General features: G+C 44.2%; 1 protein-coding gene across 2 annotated transcripts in view; it reads left to right on the top strand.

Annotated features, from left to right (window-relative positions):
- Nucleotides 1–8,505: 8,505 nt before the first annotated feature.
- LOC149469650 (phospholipase A2 inhibitor and Ly6/PLAUR domain-containing protein-like) overlaps nt 8,506–22,790 on the top strand; it is a 35,053-nt gene continuing 20,768 nt past the window's right edge. The window contains exons 1-2 of one of the 2 annotated variants that reach the window (XM_089668855.1): nt 8,506–8,648; nt 15,936–16,049. In XM_089668855.1, the coding sequence (XP_089524981.1) occupies nt 15,953–16,049 (97 nt within the window). In that variant the 5' untranslated portion in view covers nt 8,506–8,648; nt 15,936–15,952. Of the gene's footprint in view, nt 8,649–13,687; nt 14,078–15,935; nt 16,050–22,790 lie in introns of those variants that run through there. The other variant, XM_089668854.1, reaches the window with a different exon arrangement.

Here is a 22,790-nt window from a genome sequence, read left to right as displayed (position 1 = left end):
AATGATGGTTGTGATGAGAACCGCAGTTCTGACTGCTGATTCCAATGTCTGGATACATGCTTCTAGAGCAGGGGTGGGCAAACTTTTTGACTTGAGGGCTGCAATGGGTTCATATATTGGACCCGGGGGCCGGACCAAGAGTAGATGAATGATGTGTATGTGTCATCCATAGTAAGTATAGTAATATTCCCCCATAGTAAGCATAGTAATTAATCCCCCATATAGTAATTCATCCCCCATATAGTAATTCATCCCCCATATAGTAATTCATCCCCCATAGTAATTCATCCCCCATATAGTAATTCATCCCCCATAGTAATTCATCCTCCATATAGTAATTCATCCCCCATAGTAATTCATCCTCCATATAGTAATTCATCCCCCATAGTAATTCATCCCCCATAGTAATTCATCCCCCATATAGTAATTCATCCCCCATAGTAATTCATCCCCCATATAGTAATTCATCCCCCATAGTAATTCATCCCCCATAGTAATTCATCCCCCATATAGTAATTCATCCCCCATAGTAATTCATCCCCCCTATAGTAATTCATCCCCCATAGTAATTCATCCCCCATATAGTAATTCATCCCCCCTATAGTAATTCATCCCCCCTATAGTAATTCATTCCCCATATTAATTCATCCCCCATATTAATTCATCCCTCATATAGTATTTCATCCCCCACAGTACTATTCCCCCCCAAGTAGTAAGCCAAGTCCCCCCTGTGTCAATTCACTTACCTTTGCTCCGCGCGTTCTTCTCGCCGTGTTCCCGCGCCGTTCCGGTCTTCAAGGCGGACTGTGAGAGGAGCCTAGCTCCCCTCACGTTCGTCACGCTGCCCCACCTACACACATCCTGACAGCCAATGTATCACGCACCGCGGGCCGGATTAAAAGGTCCGCCGGGCCGTATACGACCCGCGGGCCGTAGTTTGCCCATTGCTGTTCTAGAGTAAAGAAGATCCCAGAACCACTAAAGAACCAGGAGCAACAGACGGAACAGGGAAAGGAGACAGACCTATAAACACTCTCCAGTCTTCAGGATGATGCTTCATCCATACACAGCTTGGAAGAACTTTCTTTTGATCGGGTTGTCTCTCATTGATAACTTCTTGATGGCTTACTGGGCTAGCTACTGCTGCTATCACCCAGGAGAATGGCCACCAATCTGTGGCCACAACAGTAAGACTGTGAGTGACACTGTGCACAGTAAATAACAGAAGAGGCAGATTACATATTAGATGTGTACCCTCCTTATACCCTCAAAAAGTTAATACTTTCCACCCTAGAAAGTGTTAAATATATATAAAACCTTTTTGTGATATGATAAATTCCCAAATTAAATTCAAAATCCTAAGTACATAGCAAATAATATAAATGCAATAAATAACAAATTCCCCAAACCAAATAGTCCAATATTAAATCCAAAAATAAGTCCAAAATAAGTCCAAAAACAGTGTCCAAATTTCAATCTTTTTCCTCCAAATATGGGAATTGTTCCTCCAAACACGTACCTCGAAAAAAATAAAAGTAGATAATCTAGTGCAATTCAATTAATTAAAGGAAATCACCCCGTGAAACTCCACACTTCACTACAAAAATATTTGTGAGAAAAAAAAAAAAAAATATATATATATTTGAATTAGATTCTACCAATCTTATTTATTTCTTTATCATAGTGCATTAAACACATCAATCCAAAATGTGCGCACTCTGTGATCACTGCAACTCAGTGAAAGCCTTCAACCACCACACAATAGTACCAAATACTATTACCCTCTGTGAATATTATAAGAGCTCTACCAACATTATGGATCAGTAATCCTCCAAATATCTTCTTTAAGAATATTTTTCCAGGTCCTCAGAAAGATAAATGGTCTTAGGAGCAATATTCAAAGCATAGGGATAACATTTATTAGTAACTCACACATAAAATTCCGATTATCAGCTCCAAACATGGTTTCTGTCTGTTAATCAAACATTTCCTCCTCCATGTGTTTTGATAACCTAAAAAATGGCCGCGGCGACACTTCCGGTCTGCGTACGTGCGTCCTGACGTCACTCCTTTCAGATGAAGTCCGGAAGTGACGAAACGCGTTAAAGGAGTGACGTCAGGACGCACGTACGCAGACCGGAAGTGTCGCCGCGGCCATTTTTTAGGTCTTAAAGAAGATATTTGGAGGATTACTGATCCATAATGTTGGTAGAGCTCTTATAATATTCACAGAGGGTAATAGTATTTGGTACTATTGTGTGGTGGTTGAAGGCATTCACTGAGTTGCAGTGATCACAGAGTGCGCACATTTTGGATTGATGTGTTTAATGCACTATGATAAAGAAATAAATAAGATTGGTAGAATTAGAGATGAGCGAATCGAATCAGGCGAAGTGGAATTCGTTTCGAATTTCAGGAAAAATTCGATTCGCATCGAATCCGAATTTTTGCCAACTTCGGATGGTCGAATCGAATTTTTCCTGATCGGCCGTTTTCATCCCTTCTACAGCCGGCAAAAATGTCCCTGCAGAGAGCTCCGCTATTTCTGACAGCTGTCTGACAGTTCTTTCACATTTCCAGCGGTTGAAACATTGTATGTATTTGTTTCCATTTAGGATACAGATGTTTTTATTAGGAAACAAATAGATACAATGTTTCAATCGCTGTAAATGTGAAAGAACTGTCAGAGAACTGTCAGAAATAGAGGAACTCTGCAGAAACACTTTTTGCTTTACTGGAATTATTCTTATTTTCATTCTTCTTCTTCTTATTTTCATTCTTCTTTTCATTCTTTTCATTCTTCTTTTCATTCTTTTCATTTTTCTTTTCATTCTTCTTCTTATTTTCATTCTTCTTTTCATTCTTTTCATTCTTCTTTTCATTCTTCTTCTTATTTTCATTCTTCTTGTCATTCTTTTCATTCTTCTTTTCATTCTTTTCATTCTTCTTTTCATTCTTCTTCTTATTTTCATTCTTCTTTTCATTCTTTTCATTCTTCTTTTCATTTTTCTTCTTATTTTCATTCTTCTTTTCATTCTTTTCATTCTTCTTTTCATTCTTTTCATTCTTCTTCTTATTTTCATTCTTCTTCTTCTTTTCATTCTTCTTTTCATTCTTTTCATTCTTCTTTTCATTCTTCTTCTTATTTTCATTCTTCTTTTCATTCTTTTCATTCTTCTTCTTATTTTCATTTTTCTTTTCATTCTTATTTTCATTCTTCTTCTTATTTTCATTCTTCTTTTCATTCTTTTCATTCTTCTTTTCATTCTTCTTTTCATTCCTCTTCTTATTTTCATTCTTCTTTTCATTCTTTTCATTCTTCTTTTCATTCTTCTTCTTATTTTCATTCTTCTTTTCATTCTTTTCATTCTTCTTTTCATTCTTCTTTTCATTCTTCTTCTTATTTTCATTCTTCTTTTCATTCTTTTCATTCTTCTTTTCATTCTTCTTCTTATTTTCATTCTTCTTTTCATTCTTTTCATTCTTCTTTTCATTCTTCTTCTTATTTTCATTCTTCTTTTCATTCTTTTCATTCTTCTTTTCATTCTTTTCATTCTTCTTCTTTTCATTCTTTTCATTCTTCTTCTTCTCATTCTTTTCATTCTTTTCATTCTTCTTCTTCTTCTTCTTCTTCTTCTTCTTCTTCTTTTCATTCTTTTCATTCTTCTTCTTCTTTTCATTCTTTTCATTCTTCTTCTTCTTCTTCTTCTCCTTCTTCTTCTTTGGCCCCGTGACTGCCCAAATGAGTGAAGTGTGCGGTGATTCTAAGATCGACGGCACTCATCTGCATGTCATACTGACTGACAGTATTATTTCTCTTCCCCAGCAGACTCCAAGGGCATTTAAATTAAAGGTACAGTGTTCTGCACTAATATAAAGGCTCTCTGAAGCCTAGAAACCCTTTTTCTAAGTAAAATTCGCAGCGAATAAATTCGAATCGAATCGAATTTTTTCGGAAAATTCGGCGAATCGAATTTTTGAAAAATTCGCTCATCTCTAGGTAGAATCTAATTCAAATATACATATATATATTTTTTTTTTCTCACAAATATTTTTGTAGTGAAGTGTGGAGTTTCACGGGGTGATTTCCTTTAATTAATTGAATTGCACTAGATTATCTACTTTTATTTTTTTCGAGGTGTTTGGAGGAACAATTCCCATATTTGAAGGAAAAAGATTGAAATTTGGACACTGTTTTTGGACTTATTTTGGACTTATTTTTGGATTTAATATTGGACTATTTGGTTTGGGGAATTTGTTATTTATTGCATTTATATTATTTGCTATGTACTTAGGATTTTGAATTTAATTTGGGAATTTATCATATCACAAAAAGGTTTTATATATATTTAAGGCAGATTACATAGTAAGCAAAAAAAAAGAATAAGGAACATATCTCTAAAGACAGCTTTCCTATTGTAGAAGAAAAAGATAAATAAGAAGAATACATGAAATGGGACACAAATAGCCAGAGACAGAAGAAACATTAGCATGAAGTGCTTCAAGCACATTCATAGTGCCCCATCAGTAAGCACAGGGAATTCATATGTCATTCAAATGTCAGATTTTAAATTTCAAGTGCTAAGAAGATAATGGCAATTTAATGTAATTCTGTGCATAAAGCAATAAAACTGACACCATTTTTAAAAAGAAGGCACCAATAAGTGTATGCAAATAACATTCTTTATCCTCTTGATCACCCCCAGAACCACTGTATATGGGATTCTCAATATGCAAAGTCTGACTTCCAGCCAGAGGTGGAACCTGAGCTCACCTGTTACAGTGTGTGACCCAGAACAAGCAACCAAAGAATTTATTTCATATTGATCATAAGTCAGTAGCTCAGAAAGTATAGAAGCTATCGGATTAGCATGACAGTCACAACAAAATGAAGAGGCCAGTAATGGATTCCAGTACTTTTAACCACTTTCAGACCGGACACTTTCACCCCCTTCCTGACCAGGGCAATTTTCAGCTTTTAGCGCTATCACACTTTGAATGACAATTGCGCGGTCATGCAACACTGTACCCAAATGAATTTTTTACTATTTTTTTGAGATAGATAAAGCTTTATTTTGGTGGTATTTATTCACCACTGGGATTTGTATTTTTTTTGCTATGTAAATGAAATGTCCAAAAATTTTGAAAAAAAGTGTTTTTTTTATAAAATTTTGCAAATAAATAATATTTCATCATAAATCTTAGCCAAAATTTATTCCGTTATCTTTTTAGTAAAAAAAAAAAAATCCAAATGAGTTTATAAGCAAAAATGATAATTTTTAAACATTTTTTTTTACATTTTTATTTTATTATATTATTATTTTTTATTTTTATTTATTTTTTTTACATACTGTCACCCTAGCAGTACAGTGTCACCATGGTGACACTGTACTACTTGTGAGGGGTGATGAAGATTTTTTTTTTTTATTTTACACTGATTGCTTTTACACCCATATAGGATGTAAAAGCAATCATTTCTCTTTCTCTCTGTGTGCATTCTTGCACTCATTGAGAAGAACTGAGTGAGCTGTGATTGGTCACAGCTTGTCACATGGTACAAGGCTTTTGTGAATAGCCTTGTACCATGTGACCTCTGTGATCATTCACAGATTTCACACATAGTAAGCAATGATGTCAGAAGTGACATCTTGCTTACTACTTTGCATGTGATCACTGATTGGCCAATCAGTGATCACATGATCGGGACCTCGTACAGAGGTCCCGTCTGACGATCGGTGTTTCACTGTGTCCGGAGGACACAGCGGGCACCGGATCGCGGTGCTGCGCGCTCCCAGGGAGCGCGCACAAGCAGGGTGCGGGGAGGCCATTTATAGACGGTCACCCGACCCTGCAGTGCCACCGTCCGGCCGTTTATATACAACGGCCGGTCGGGAAGTGGTTAAAGATAACTGAAAGTTAAATACTGCCTTCATGGCCTGTGATTCTGTTTGACTGTGTTTTTTGGAATTATCACACAATAGTTGCATACACTAACAGAAGCAGCAAAAAATATCGCTGAACTGTCAAGAGCTGGAGAATTTATTTTGGGTTGTTCATCGGTGGTAGGTTATGGTTGTAACAAGAAACACACAGCTAAATAAAAAAAAGGATTTTTTTTTTTTTACTATTTTGGGCCAGTTTTCCTTTGATAATAAAAAAAGTCAGGAGATATCCATTACCATTTACCACCAAATGAAAGCCCAATTTTTCCTGAAAAAAATCAAGGTATAATCCACCTCGATGTACAAAGTAGTTGTGGTGATATGTACGGTTTTACTATCAAATATCAATGTTGCAGAATTCCTTGTTGACAAAGTCCGGAAGTGACGAAACGCGTCCAGGGCACGTGACGTATTGACGCTCCCGGAATTGCCGCGGCAGCCATTTTGGATTCTGGAGCCCCTGTGTGTCGGAGGTCTGGAGAGGAACGGTACACTTCAGGTGTCCCCCTGAGCAGAAAGTGTGAGTGTTGGACAGGAGTGATAAGGGGGAATGTCCTGGTTATCGGGAGACCTTCTACACCTTCTACACATGGAAAGGGTATCGTTAGGAGCTGGATGCTGATTTGCTGATTTTATTGATCTTATATGTAAGTGGCTACAATAAATTTTTTATATTACTGAGATTCATATACTGATTCCTGGTCTGTTTATGACGTCCTAAGGAACAAGAGGATACCAATCTAAGGACACTCTGTATACATGTGGTTATTTACAAGCTGAAATTTTCTGATTGAGGGTAATTATGCACTTGGTATAAGGTGTGCAGTGACATTTATGTAGTCATATACTTTTCACATGAGTGCTGTGACACTGGAGTGTTCTTTGTGCATGATACACGTGTGGCACTTTGGGGTATATTATTTAAAAGGTAATATACTATGTCTAGATTTTGTTTTTTTTTTGAGGGATCTGAAGAGCACCTGTGATTGATTTGCATCTTCTTCAGTGGAGTAGGAAGCGTCTTCCTATCAAGATCTGATCTTAGTTTGGACTTATCATTTGGACACTTTGTGTTTTGGGACTTTATTGTATTTTATTTTATTTGATTGATGTATTTATATTTTAGATTATTTTATTTTTGCATAATTTTTTGGGAAATTACTTTGGGACTTGATTTTGCACTGTAATTGTGAATTTTGGGTTTAAGTTTACTAATTTATTAACCTCCCTGGCGGTATGATTATTTCAGATTTTTGGTGCTGAAAGCGGTACCATTTTTTTGCATGGAAATATGTATTTTTTTAATTGTAGGCCTGTAATTTTTAGGAAAAACTCACTGAAATCTGTCCGAACAAGAGTCTAGTAAACATCCCGGGTAGGATAAAATTTGAAACACAAAATCATAAATTATAATTTAATAAATAATCATAAAAATAATATAATAAAAAATTTAATTCAATAATATAATTAAACCAAAAACACTGAAATTTGAAATATAGCGCCAAGTTCGCACATTGCTGAGCTCAGTCGCAAAATCGTTTTCAGTGTCTGATGACGAATTTCCCCCACGAATCATTATCACTCAATTCTGCAAGTGGTTCTGATTTACTATCGCTGTTCTCTAGCTGGTCTAAAACCGCTTTTGACATAAAGGGACACTTTTTGGATGCCATGGACGTTTCTCAGTTTCCAGGCAGAAAGAACAGACAAAATGCAGGCAGGGCGCCGGACAAAGCACTCGGGACACAATGTATGTGAAATTGGTTGAGACAGCAATGTTTTACTATGTAAAATGTAAAAAAAAAAAAAAGACATTTTTTAAAATTTTTAAATTTCCCGCCGCCGGCGGCGCCCGTACGTCCCGACGTCACAGGGACAGGACACAGAAGCCGGATGCCGGCATCGGCCGGAGGAGATGGCCGGGGACGCTGCAGGGGACACATCGCGGGAGCGCAGGGTAAGGTAAGTGAAGACCAAATGCCGGAGCAACGCCGCAGGGTATTCCCGAGTGTAGCTCGGGGTTACCGCTTTTGGTACTGAAATGTTACCCCGAGCTACACTCGGGAATACCGCCAAGGAGGTTAAATAAATGTTGCAAAATTGTGCTTAGGCATTTAGATTTGGTTTTACCCTTAGGCGAGAAGGGGTTAAGTATACTGTAGGTATGCCAAGCTCTCAGGAATCGAGAGTCGTTGGGTTTGCAGTATGCTCCACCCTAAGACCGTGAACATTGCTTTGTATGTTGCACCAAAAAACAAAAAAAGTGACATCAATATTTATTGGTAATCTGAGTATCATCTTTAGAAATGTTACTACAAGGCTTACATTTGAAGTGTTGGGAGTTATGATGGAATCTGAATGGTGTTTTCATTTAGGCAACTAATCAAATGAAAGAAAGAATTTTGTAGTAAGTCTAAACTGAATGTCACTGGGAAGGTACCTGAGGATGGAAACTTTGTACAAGTAAATACCACCAAGAATAGATGAAAACAGAAATACACAGGAAATATAACTACAAGTGATTTTTCTGAAAGTTGAATTTGAATGTTGTATTGAGGAAACAGGTGCTCATGTATGAAATGAAAAAAAGAACAAATGGGTACGGCATTGACTGAGTTCTGTGAGTCTTCTACTGACATGGATACATAACACATCTGCTGGACATCCTAGATTACTTATGAAGTCATTGAGAATCATAGAGCCCAGGTAAATGCTTTACAAGTAGGCATGCTGATTTTGTTTTTTTTTTTTTAGTAATATTTATATTTATGTTGTTGCTAAAGTTTGTATGTGCATTTTTAACAAGATTTTAAAGAACCCGGATGCATATTGGAAACAACAACTGTGAAACTTGATGTGTTGTCACCATGTGATAAAAGGGAGGAACTGTAAGGAGATATGTCTTATTAATATTAATGAGATTTACTGTTGATAAATGTAAGGTTATGCACTTGGGGGTTAAGAATATGCTTGCATCATACATACTGGGGGGGGGGGGGGTACAACTGGGGGAATCAATGGTGGAGAAGGATCTGGGGGAATCAATGGTGGAGAAGGATCTGGGGGAATCAATGGTGGAGAAGGATCTGGGGGAATCAATAGTGGAGAAGGATCTGGGGGAATCAATGGTGGAGAAGGATCTGGGGGAATCAATGGTGGAGAAGGATCTGGGGGGGTCAATGGTGGAGAAGGATCTGGGGGAATCAATGGTGGAGAAGGATCTGGGGGTTCTGGTAGATCACAAGCTTAATAATGACATGCAATGCCAAGCTGCGGCTTCTAATGCAAGCAAAATCCTCTCTTGTATTAAAAGAGGTATAGACTCCAGAGAGAGAGATATCATATTACCCCGGTACAAATCATTAGTAAGACCTCATCTGGAATATGCAGTTCAGTTTTGGGCACCAATTCACAAAAAGAACATTGGGGAACTGGAGAAAGAACTGATAAGAGGCATGGAGGAGATCAGCTATGAGGAAAGATTAGAGGAACTGAATTTATTCTATCTTGAGAAGAGGAGATTAAGGGGGGATATAATCACCATGTATAATACATAAGGGGGGATATGATCACCATGTATAATACATAAGGGGGGATATGATCTCCATGTATAATACATAAGGGGGGGATATGATCTCAATGTATAATACATAAGGGGGGGATATGATCTCCATGTATAATACATAAGGGGGGGGGGATATGATCTCCATGTATATTAAATAAGGGGGGATATGATCTCCATGTATAATACATAAGGGGGGATATGATCTCCATGTATAATACATAAGGGGGGATATGGTCACCATGTATAATACATAAGGGGGGGGGGATATGATCTCCATGTATATTACATAAGGGGGGATATGATCTCCATGTATAATACATAAGGGGGGATATGATCTCCATGTATAATACATAAGGGGGGATATGATCTCCATGTATAATACATAAGGGGGGGATATGATCTCCATGTATAATACATAAGGGGGGGGGATATGATCTCCATGTATATTACATAAGGGGGGATATGATCTCCATGTATAATACATAAGGGGGGGATATGATCTCCATGTATAATACATAAGGGGGGGGGATATGATCTCCATGTATAATACATAAGGGGGGATATGATCTCCATGTATAATACATAAGGGGGGGATATGATCTCCATGTATAATACATAAGGGGGGGGGGGATATGATATCCATGTATATTACATAAGGGGGGATATGATCTCCATGTATAATACATAAGGGGGGATATGATCTCCATGTATAATACATAAGGGGGGATATGATCACCATGTATAATACATAAGGGGGCATATGATCTCCATGTATAATACATAAGGGGGGATATGATCTCCATGTATAATACATAAGGGGGGTATGATCTCCATGTATAATACATAAGGGGGGATATGATCTCCATGTATAATACATAAGGGGGGATATGATCTCCATGTATAATACATAAGGGGGGATATGATCTCCATGTATAATACATAAGGGGGGATATGATCTCCATGTATAATACATAAGGGGGGATATGATCTCCATGTATATTACATAAGGGGGGATATGATCTCCATGTATAATACATAAGGGGGGATATGATCACCATGTATAATACATAAGGGGGGATATGATCTCCATGTATAATACATAAGGGGGGGATATGATCTCCATGTATAATACATAAGGGGGGGGGGGGATATGATCTCCATGTATATTACATAAGGGGGGATATGATCTCCATGTATAATACATAAGGGGGGGATATGATCTCCATGTATAATACATAAGGGGGGGGGATATGATCTCCATGTATAATACATAAGGGGGGATATGATCTCCATGTATAATACATAAGGGGGGGATATGATCTCCATGTATAATACATAAGGGGGGGGGGATATGATCTCCATGTATATTACATAAGGGGGGATATGATCTTCATGTATAATACATAAGGGGGGATATGATCTCCATGTATAATACATAAGGGGGGATATGATCTCCATGTATAATACATAAGGGGGGGATATGATCTCCATGTATAATACATAAGGGGGGTATGATCTCCATGTATAATACATAAGGGGGGATATGATCTCCATGTATAATACATAAGGGGGATATGATCTCCATGTATAATACATAAGGGGGGATATGATCTCCATGTATAATACATAAGGGGGGATATGATCTCCATGTATAATACATAAGGAAGATATGATCTCCATGTATAATACATAAGGGGGGATATGATCTCCATGTATAATACATAAGGGGGGATATGATCTCCATGTATAATACATAAGGGGGGATATGATCTCCATGTATAATACATAAGGGGGGATATGATCTCTATGTATAATACATAAGGGGGATATGATCTCCTTGTATAATACATAAGGGGGGATATGATCACCATGTGTAATACATAGGGGGGGATATGATCACCATGTATAATACATAAGGGGGATATGATCTCCATGTATAATACATAAGGGGGGATATGATCACCATGCATAATACATAAGGGGGATATGATCTCCATGCATAATACATAAGGGGGATATGATCTCCATGTATAATACATAAGGGGGGGGGGATATGATCTCCATGTATAATACATAAGGGGGATATGATCTCCATGTATAATACATAAGGGGGGATATGATCTCCATGCATAATACATAAGGGGGATATGATCTCCATGTATAATACATAAGGGGGGATATGATCTCCATGTATAATACATAAGGGGGGATATGATCTCCATGTATAATACATAAGGGGGGATATGATCACCATGTATAATACATAAGGGGGGATATGATCACCATGTATAATACATAAGGGGGATATGATCTCCATGTATAATACATAAGGGGGATATGATCTCCATGTATAATACATAAGGGGGATATGATCTCTATGTATAATACATAAGGGGGATATAATCTCCTTGTATAATACATAAGGGGGGATATGATCACCATGTGTAATACATAGGGGGGGATATGATCACCATGTATAATACATAAGGGGGATATGATCTCCATGTATAATACATAAGGGGGGATATGATCACCATGCATAATACATAAGGGGGATATGATCTCCATGTATAATACATAAGGGGGGGGATATGATCTCCATGTATAATACATAAGGGGGATATGATCACCATGTATAATACATAAGGGGGGATATGATCACCATGCATAATACATAAGGGGGATATGATCTCCATTTATAATACATAAGGGGGGATATGATCTCCATGCATAATACATAAGGGGGATATGATCTCCACGTATAATACATAAGGGGGGATATGATCTCCATGTATAATACATAAGGGGGGATATGATCACCATGTATAATACATAAGGGGGATATGATCTCCATGTATAATACATAAGGGGGGATATGATCTCCATGTATAATACATAAGGGGGGGATATGATCTCCATGTATAATACATAAGGGGGATATGATCACCATGTATAATACATAAGGGGGGATATGATCACCATGCATAATACATAAGGGGGATATGATCTCCATTTATAATACATAAGGGGGGATATGATCTCCATGCATAATACATAAGGGGGATATGATCTCCACGTATAATACATAAGGGGGGATATGATCTCCATGTATAATACATAAGGGGGGATATGATCACCATGTATAATACATAAGGGGGATATGATCTCCATGTATAATACATAAGGGGGGATATGATCTCCATGTATAATACATAAGGGGGGGATATGATCTCCATGTATAATACATAAGGGGGATATGATCACCATGTATAATACATAAGGGGGGATATGATCACCATGCATAATACATAAGGGGGATATGATCTCCATTTATAATACATAAGGGGGGATATGATCTCCATGCATAATACATAAGGGGGATATGATCTCCACGTATAATACATAAGGGGGGATATGATCTCCATGTATAATACATAAGGGGGGATATGATCTCCATGTATAATACATAAGGGGGGATATGATCTCCATGTATAATACATAAGGGGGGGGATATGATCTCCATGTATAATACATAAGGGGGGATATGATCTCCATGTATAATACATAAGGGGGATATGATCTCCATGTATAATACATAAGGGGGATATGATCTCCATGTATAATACATAAGGGGGGATATGATCTCCATGTATAATACATAGGGGGGGATATGATCTCCATGTATAATACATAAGGGGGGATATGATCTCCATGTATAATACATAAGGGGGGATATGATCTCCATGTATAATACATAAGGGGGGATATGATCTCCACGTATAATACATAAGGGGGGATATGATCTCCACGTATAATACATAAGGGGGGATATGATCTCCATGTATAATACATAAGGGGGGGATATGATCTCCACGTATAATACATAAGGGGAGCTGTGAAAATGTGGAATAGACTCCCTCAAGAGTTGGTTGTGGCCAGCTCAGTGGATTGCTGTAGGAAAGTCCTGGATTCTTTCTTGGATACACAGAATATAACTGGATATAACATTTATAGGTAAAGTTGATCCAGGGAATATCCGATTGCCTCTCGGGGGATAAGGAAGGAATTTTTTTTCCCAGCAGGTGCAAATTGGATCATGCTTTGCTGGGTTTCTTTGCCTTCCTCTGCATCAACTGTGGGTGTAGGATTATAACTTTTTTTTTTTTTTCTGTGGTTGAACTGGATTGACTTTTGTCTTTTTTCAGCCAGACTAACTATGTAACTATGATGAAACGGAACTACCTTATATGGTATCCCTCAACTATTTGCAGTTTCTGTTCTTCACGTAACTATATTGCATGGGATGTTTCATTGGTCATCTTAAAATGAAGCAACGCCTACTGAGTACTATATAACCGTTAAGCTTGCGCATTTCGGCATCCGAAGCTTTATTTCTCTCAGGCTTGAGGGTGAAAAAACCGAGGCCAGGGGCTACAGACATAGGTTGATTCCTATCATCACCTTTGTATAAACGAGCCTGCATCATTTCTGGGGCATCCTTGCCTGTTATCTATCACCATGAATTCATTCTTTGCTGTCCTGTACCTCATTGCAGGTCTTGTGGCACCAGGTGAGTCCGTTTTTTTTAACAAATTCACATTTACACATTCATCAGTGTATTTCATAGAAAATTGTAGACATTGTACATATGTTATTTCATTTAAAGAATTCTTCCTCTAATCTTTTTTTTCCCCCCTTAATATTCAATCTTTTGATTGCAGAGCAAACATTTTTAGGCTGCTTTCATATTGCTCCATTGGAAAAAAACAAACAAAAAACCAAACAAATAAAAAAAACACCTTAAAATTGCATAAATGCATATGGATGTGTATACAGTTTTCTGGTTGCCTGACTCCCAGTGAAATATGAACTAAAGAAATGCACCAAAAGTGCAATCTCTGTTCATTTTTATGTGTTTTTTGACATATTTTATGTTTTACAAAACTTTTTATTGTTTTCATTTTTTTTTAATTTTAGGCTCCATGCACACTAGCATTTTTGCAAGCTCCTAGAAGCTAGTGTTATCCTATGGGTCCATGCACACCACTTGATCCTCGGTTCACACCTAAGCGTTTTCTGCCACATTTTGCAGAAACGCACTACAGTCCATTTAACATGATTTCCTATGGGACAGGCAGGGGCGGACTGACAACTCATGGGGCCCCCGGGCAATAGGGGATCACGGGGCCCCTGTATCCTTGCCAAAACTCAAAACAAGCCTATGAAAAAGGTACCAGGGGCATCTCATGGGGCCCCCTACTGACCCCGGGCCCTCGGGCGGTGCCCGAGTTCCCAAATTGTCAGTCCGCCCCTGGGGACAGGTTCACATTTCCGCGTTTTCACCCGGTGCGTTTTTTGGAAAGGGTCAGGGACTTTTTTTTTTACTCAAAATGGTGCGTTTTTGGTTCTATAGACTTCAATGGGATCCCTGCAGAAAAGCATGTGTTGCGTTTTTGCTGCGTTTAAAATCTGCCTAGAAGGAGAAAAAAACAGAAAAAAAAGCAAAACACAGCAAAAACGCAAAACAGAAACGCCGCAAATGCAACCTGCATAGGTGTGAACGTAGACTTAGGCTATTCGGGCAGCACAGTGGCTCAATGGTTAGTACTTCCGCCTGGCAGTACTAGGATCGTTGGTTCGAATCCCAACCACAGCCCCACCTGCCTGGAGTTTGCATGTTCTCCCTGTGCCTGTGTGGGTTTCCTCCGGGTACTCCAGTTTCCTCTCACACTCCAAAGACATGCTGATAGGTTAATTGGCTCCTGTCTAAATTGGCCCTAGTATGTGTATGTATGAATGTGAGTTAGGGACCTTAGATTGTAAGCCCCTTGAGGGTTAGGGACCTTAGATTGTACACCCCTTGAGGGTTAGGGACTGATGTGAATGTACAATATATATGTGTAAATTGATGGCAATATATAAGTACCTGTAATAAATAATAATGTTAGCATTTTTTGAGATTTAACGTCTAGAAACAGCTTTTTTTTCTACATGTACTAGAAAGCTCCATGCACACTAGCATTTTTTAAGCTCAAAAAACACTGGATAAAAAATGCTAGTAATAGTAGTATTTTTAATAGGTTTTTTTTATAGCATTTATGCACGTTAGCATTTTATAAGCATTTTTACAGTATATGTAGGGAAAAAAATCTAGATAAAAGCTGTTAGTAGTGTTTTAATAGCATTTAGTAGCGTTTAGAAGCATTTAGGAGCGTATAGCATTTTTTTTTTCTGCTGGACAAATACTCCTAAAAACTCTACAAAAATTTTTTTTATTCTGCTCCTAAACGCTTGAAAAACGGAGGAGGTCAGTTACAATTAAACGGATGCGGCTAAATTTGCTCTGGACATTAAGGCTTCAAAGACCTCTGATCATGAAAGGGTTAACCGTCTGCATGTCAGTACCAATGCATCTTCTCTCCTTGCAGGATATGCCCTCCACTGCATGGATTGTTTGGGCCCAGATTCCACTTGCACTGGTCAGATGGTATCCTGCTCTTCAAATTTTGCCTGTATATCTATAGCCTTGGCTGACAATGAAGGTAAGGTACATGGAAAAAGGATTGGAGGAAAATCCTGCTTAATTAAAAAAAAAAAAAAAGCCTATAGCCCCACTGAACTTGCTAAATCTGTTTAAATCAGCGAAATCTATTCCATTTGCATCAAAAAACAAAAGGAGTTCAATGTCTTACAGTTGTTTGTCTTCAGAAAGTGGCCACAGCCTGAGTAGAAAAGCCTGTTCACTGCCAGCATGCTGCAGAAAAAGACCATTGCTTTCTGGGATGGAATCTGTGGTCTCTGTACAGAGGTCCGGCACACCCCCTTCTGAGTCATATCTATAGAACAAAGTATAGAGCTCTAGCGCTCTCTCTTAGCATGGGGGAATGACAGACCTCTGCAGAGAGACCACTGCTTCCGCACAAAGAGCAAGGGCCCTTCTCTGTAGCATGCAGGTGGTGATGGTGGTGGGGGGTGTTCATGACACTCTCTTAGCATGGGGGCATGACAGACCTCTGCAGAGAGACCACTGCTTCCGCACCTAGAGCAAGGATCCTTCTCTGTAGCATGCAGGTGGTGGTGTTGGTGGGGGGTGTTCATGACACTCTCTTAGCATGGGGGCATGACAGACCTCTGCAGAGAGACCACTGCTTCCGCACCTAGAGCAAGGATCCTTCTCTGTAGCATGCAGGTGGTGGTGGTGGTGGTGGGGGGTGTTCATGACACTCTCTTAGCATGGGGGCATGACAGACCTCTGCAGAGAGACCACTGCTTCCACACCAAGAGCAAGGATCCTTCTCTGTAGCATGCAGGTGGTGGTGGTGGTGGGGTGTGGTTTTTATGATACTCTCTTAGCATGGGGACATGACAGACCACTGCAGAGAGACCACTGCTTCCGCACCAAGAGCAAGGATCCTTCTCTGTAGCATACAGGTGTGTGTGTGTGTGTGTGTGGGGGGGGGGGGGTGTTCACAACACTTTCTTAGCATATATATATATATTTGATATGTTGAAAATGCACATGCACCTGGCACTTTTGTTTTTCTTGTTAAATAGAATATGGACAGGGCTGCTGTTGGAAACCACGGGGCCCCATACAGTCTACCTGACAGCCCCCCACCAAATAAAAAAAAACAAACAGTTTACTATGCTTCAGGAATGAATGAACACAGTGAGTGATCAGTACAGATCACTCATTGTGTTCATTAGAGAAAGGAAGGGGCTAGTACCGTGTTTCCCCAAAAATAAGGCACTGTCTTATATTTTTTTTAGCTCAAAAAAACACGCTAGGTCTTATTTTTGGGGTAGGTCTTATTTTTTAAATGTCCAGGTGTGGACAGGGGGTGCAGAGGTGAGCTGCAGACAGTTGTGGATGAGGGTTACTATGGAGAGGGCCGGCTGCTGACAGTTGTGAGCTGCAGTCAGGTGTTGCAGGGGAGACTTGACAGGTGAGTTTCAGACAGGGTGCCGAGATGAGCCACAGACAGGGTGCAGGGGTGAGTTGCAGACATGGGGTGCAGAGCTGAGCTGTGGCCAGGGGGTGCAGAGCTGAGCTGTGACCAGGGGGTGCAGAGCTGAGCTGTGACCAGGGGGTGCAGAGGTGAGCTGTGACCAGGGGGTGCAGAGGTGAGCTGTGGCCAGGGGGTGCAGAGCTGAGCTGTGTCCAGGGGGTGCAGAGCTGAGCTTTGGCCAAGGGGTGCAGAGGTGAGCTGTGTCCAGGGGGTGCAGAGCGGAGCTGTGACCAGGGGGTGCAGAGCTGAGCTGTGACCAGGGGGTGCAGAGCTGAGCTGTGACCAGGGGGTGCAGAGGTGAGCTGTGACCAGGGGGTGCAGAGGTGAGCTGTGGCCAGGGGGTGCAGAGCTGAGCTGTGTCCAGGGGGTGCAGAGCTGAGCTTTGGCCAAGGGGTGCAGAGGTGAGCTGTGTCCAGGGGGTGCTGAGGTGAGCTGTGGCCAGGGAGTGCAGAGCTGATCTGTGTCCAGGGGGTGCAGAGCTGATCTGTGTCCAGGGGGTGCAGAGGTGAGCTGTGACCAGGGGGTGCAGAGGTGAGCTGTGGCCAGGGGGGTGCAGAGGTGAGCTGTGGCCAGGGGGTGCCAAGGTGAGCTGTGACCAGGGGGTGCAGAGGTGAGCTGTGTCCAGGGGGTGCAGAGGTGAGCTGTGACCAGGGGGTGCAGAGGTGAGCTGTGATCAGGGCGTGCCGAGGTGAGCTGTGACCAGGGGGTGCAGAGGTGAGCTGTGATCAGGGCGTGCAGAGGTGAGCTGTGTCCAGGGGGTGCAGAGGTGAGCTGTGTCCAGGGGGTGAAGAGCTGAGCTGTGACCACGGGGTGCAGAGGTGAGCTGTGTCCAGGGGGTGCAGAGCTGATCTGTGGCCAGGGGGTGCAGAGCTGATCTGTGGCCAGGGGGTGCAGAGGTGAGCTGTGACCAGGGGGTGCAGAGGTGAGCTGTGACCAGGGCATGCAGAGGTGAGCTGTGTCCAGGGGGTGCAGAGCTGATATGTGGCCGGGGGGTGCAAAGGTGAGCTGTGTCCAGGGGGTGCAGAGGTGAGCTGTGTCCAGGGGGTGAAGAGCTGAGCTGTGACCACTGGGTGCAGAGGTGAGCTGTGTCCAGGGGGTGCAGAGCTGATCTGTGGCCAGGGGGTGCAGCGGTGAGCTGTGTCCAGGGGGTGCCGAGGTGAGCTGTGGCCAGGGGGTGCAGAGGTGAGCTGTGGCCAGGGGGTGCAGAAGTGAGCTGTGACCAGGGGGTGCAGAGGTGAGCTGTGACCAGGGGGTGCAGAGGTGAGCTGTGTCCAGGGGGTGCAGAGCTGATTTGTGGCCAGGGGGTGCAGAGCTGAGCTGTGTCCAGGGGGTGCCGAGGTGAGCTTTGGTCAGGGGGTGCAGAGCTGATCTGTGGCCAGGGGGTGCAGAGCTGATCTGTGGCCAGGGGGTGCAGAGGTGAGCTGTGTCCAGGGGGTGCAGAGCTGATCTGTGGCCAGGGGGTGCAGAGGTGAGCTGTGTCCAGGGGGTGCAGAGCTGATCTGTGGCCAGGGGGTGCAGAGGTGAGCTGTGTCCAGGGGGAGCTGAGCTGTAGCCAGGGGGTGCAAAGGTGGGTTGCAACTCAGCTCACTTCTGCACCCCCCCCCCAGCCACAGCTCACCTCTGCACCCTGTGTGTAACTCACCTGACTCAATTTACCCCTGCAACACCTGACTGCAGCTCACCTTTGCACATCCCCCCCTCCCCCTCCTCATATGGTTAGCTAGCTTTGCAAAACACAGCTGTCAGCAACCCGTTTCAGGTCCTATCTTCCCAAACAGAGCACCAAGCGCACTTACTCACCGCTCCGCCTCTTCCCCACTGGCCGGTGATCACCCCTGGGGCATCGGCTTCCATGCATTAGGCTACAGGAGGAGATGCCCCGTCCCTAAACACACTGCATACTGCACCCGCAGATATCTGTTCCTTCCCTGTCCCACAGTGAGTACAGAGGTAGGGAGGTTCTGTGGGAGCGGAGGGCGAGTACAGAGGTAGGGGGGTTCTCTGGGAGCGGAGGGCGAGTACAGAGGTAGGGGGGTTCTCTGGGAGCGGAGGGCGAGTACAGAGGTAGGGGGGTTCAGTGGGAGCGGATGGAGAGTACAGAGGTAGGGGGGTTCTGTGGGAGCGGATGGTGAGTACAGAGGTAGGGAGGTTCTGTGGGAGCGGAGGGCGAGTACAGAGGTAGGGAGGTTCTGTGGGAGCGGATGTTAAGTACAGAGGTAGGGAGGTTCTGTGGGAGCGGAGGGCGAGTACAGAGATAGGGAGGTTCTGTGGGAGCGGAGGGTGAGTACAGAGGTAGGGGGGTTCAGTGGGAGCGGATGGAGAGTACAGAGGTAGGGGGGTTCTGTGGGAGCGGATGGCGAGTACAGAGGTAGATAGGTTCTGTGGGAGCAGATGGCGGGTACAGAGGTAGGGGGGTTCAGTGGGAGCGGATGGCGAGTACAGAGGTAGGGGGGATCCGTAGGAGCGGATGGCGGGTACAGAGGTAGGGGGGTTCTGTGGGAGCGGATGGTGAGTACAGAGGTAGGGAGGTTCTGTGGGAGCGGATGGTGAGTACAGAGGTACGGAGGTTCTGTGGGAGCGGAGGGTGAGTACAGAGGTAGGGGGATCCGTAGGAGCGGATGGCGGGTACAGAGATAGGGGGGTTCTGTGGGAGCGGATGGTGAGTACAGAGGTAGGGAGGTTCTGTGGGAGCGGATGGTGAGTACAGAGGTACGGAGGTTCTGTGGGAGCGGAGGGTGAGTACAGAGGTAGGGGGGTTCTGTGGGAGCGGAGGGCGAGTACAGAGGTAGGGGGGTTCTGTGGGAGCAGATGGTAAGTACAGAGGTAGGGAGGTTCTGTGGGAGCGGAGGGCGAGTACAGAGATAGGGAGGTTCTGTGGGAGCGGACGGTGAGTACGGAGGTAGGGGGGTTCTGTGGGAGCAGATGGTGAGTACAGAGGTAGGGGGGTTCTGTGGGATTGGATGGTGAGTACAGAGGTAGGGGGGTTCTGTGGGAGAGGACGGTGAGTACAGAGGTAGGGGGGTTCTGTGGGAGAGGACAGTGAGTACGGAGGTAGGGGGGTTCTGTGGGAGAGGACGGTGAGTACAGAGGTAGGGGGGTTCTGTCGGAGCGGATGGTGAGTACGGAGGTAAGGGGGTTCTGTGGGAGCGGATGGCGGGTACAGAGGTAGGGAGGTTCTGTGGGAGCGGATGGTGGGTACAGAGGTAGGGGCGTTCTGTGGGAGCGGATGGCGAGTACAGAGGTAGGGGGGTTCTGTGGGAGCGGATGGCGAGTACAGAGGTAGGGAGGTTCTGTGGGAGCGGATGGCGGGTACAGAGGTAGGGGGGTTCTGTGGGAGCGGAGGGTGAGTACAGAGGTAGGGGGGTTCTGTGGGAGCGGAGGGCGAGTACAGAGGTAGGGGGGTTCTGTGGGATTGGATGGTGAGTACAGAGGTAGGGGGGTTCTGTGGGAGCGGAGGGCGAGTACAGAGGTAGGGGGGTTCTCTGGGAGCGGAGGGCGAGTACAGAGGTAGGGAGGTTCTGTGGGAGCGGATGTTAAGTACAGAGGTAGGGAGGTTCTGTGGGAGCGGAGGCCGAGTACAGAGATAGGGAGGTTCTATGGGAGTGGACGGTGAGTACGGAGGTAGGGGGGTTCTGTGGGAGCGGATGGTGAGTACAGAGGTAGGGGGGTTCTGTGGGAGCGGACGGCGAGTACAGAGGTAGGGGGGTCCAGTGGGAGCGGACGGCGAGTACAGAGGTAGGGGGGTCCAGTGGGAGTGGATGGTGAGTACAGAGGTAGGGGGGTTCTGTGGGATTGGATGGTGAGTACAGAGGTAGGGGGGTTCTGTGGGAGAGGACGGTGAGTACAGAGGTAGGGGGGTTCTGTGGGAGAGGACGGTGAGTAAGGAGGTAGGGGGGTTCTGTGGGAGAGGACGGTGAGTACAGAGGTAGGGGGGTTCTGTGGGAGCGGATGGTGAGTACGGAGGTAGGGGGGTTCTGTGGGAGCAGACGGTGAGTACGGAGGTAGGGGGGTTCTGTGGGAGCGGACGGTGAGTACAGAGGTAGGGGGGTTCTGTGGGAGAGGATGGTGAGTACGGAGGTAGGGGGGTTCTTTGGGAGCGGACGGTGAGTACAGAGGTAGGGGGGTTCTGTGGGAGCGGACGGTGAGTACGGAGGTAGGGGGGTTCTGTGGGAGCGGACGGTGAGTGCGGAGGTAGGGGGGTTCTGTGGGAGAGGACGGTGAGTACGGAGGTAGGGGGGTTCTGTGGGAGAGGACGGTGAGTACGGAGGTAGGGGGGTTCTGTGGGAGCGGATGGTGAGTACAGAGGTAGGGGGGTTCTGTGGGAGCGGATGGTGAGTACAGAGGTAGGGGGGTTCTGTGGGAGCGGATGGTGAGTACAGAGGTAGGGGGGTTCTGTGGGAGCGGATGGTGAGTACAGAGGTAGGGAGGTTCTGTGGGATTGGATGGTGACTACAGAGGTAGGGGGGCTCTGTGGGAGCGGATGGTGAGTACAGAGGTAGGGGGGTTCTGTGGGAGCGGATGGTGAGTACAGAGGTAGGGGGGTTCTGTGGGAGCGGATGGTGTGTACAGAGGTAGGGAGGTTCTGTGGGAGCGAATGGTGAGTACAGAGGTAGGGAGGTTCTGTGGGAGCGGATGGCGAGTACAGAGGTAGGGAGGTTCTGTGGGAGCGGATGGCGGGTACAGAGGTAGGGGAGTTCTGTGGGAGCGGATGGCGAGTACAGAGGTAGGGGGGTTCAGTGGGAGCGGATGGCGAGTACAGAGGTAGGGGGGTTCAGTAGGAGCGGATGGCGGGTACAGAGGTAGGGGGGTTCTGTGGGAGCGGATGGTGTGTACAGAGGTAGGGAGGTTCTGTGGGAGCGGATGGTGAGTACAGAGGTAGGGAGATTCTGTGGGAGCGGATGGTGAGTACAGAGGTACGGAGGTTCTGTGGGAGCGGAGGGTGAGTACAGAGGTAGGGGGGTTCTGTGGGAGCGGAGGGCGAGTACAGAGGTAGGGGGGTTCTGTGGGAGCGGATGGTAAGTACAGAGGTAGGGAGGTTCTGTGGGAGCGGAGGGCGAGTACAGAGATAGGGAGGTTCTGTGGGAGCGGACGGTGAGTACGGAGGTAGGGGGGTTCTGTGGGAGCGGATGGTGAGTACAGAGGTAGGGGGGTTCTGTGGGAGCGGATGGTGAGTACAGAGGTAGGGGGGTTCTGTGGGAGCGGATGGTGAGTACAGAGGTAGGGGGGTTCTGTGGGAGCGGACGGCGAGTACAGAGGTAGGGGGGTCTAGTGGGA

The sequence above is a fragment of the Staurois parvus genome, unplaced genomic scaffold (assembly GCF_062004578.1).
Source record: "Staurois parvus isolate SC_StPar_1 unplaced genomic scaffold, SC_StPar_1.0 ptg000065l, whole genome shotgun sequence".
In the NCBI taxonomy this organism is placed as follows: Eukaryota; Metazoa; Chordata; class Amphibia; order Anura; family Ranidae; genus Staurois; species Staurois parvus.
Note: the sequence above shows the minus strand (reverse complement) of the source record. Positions and strands in the feature narration are given on the sequence as shown.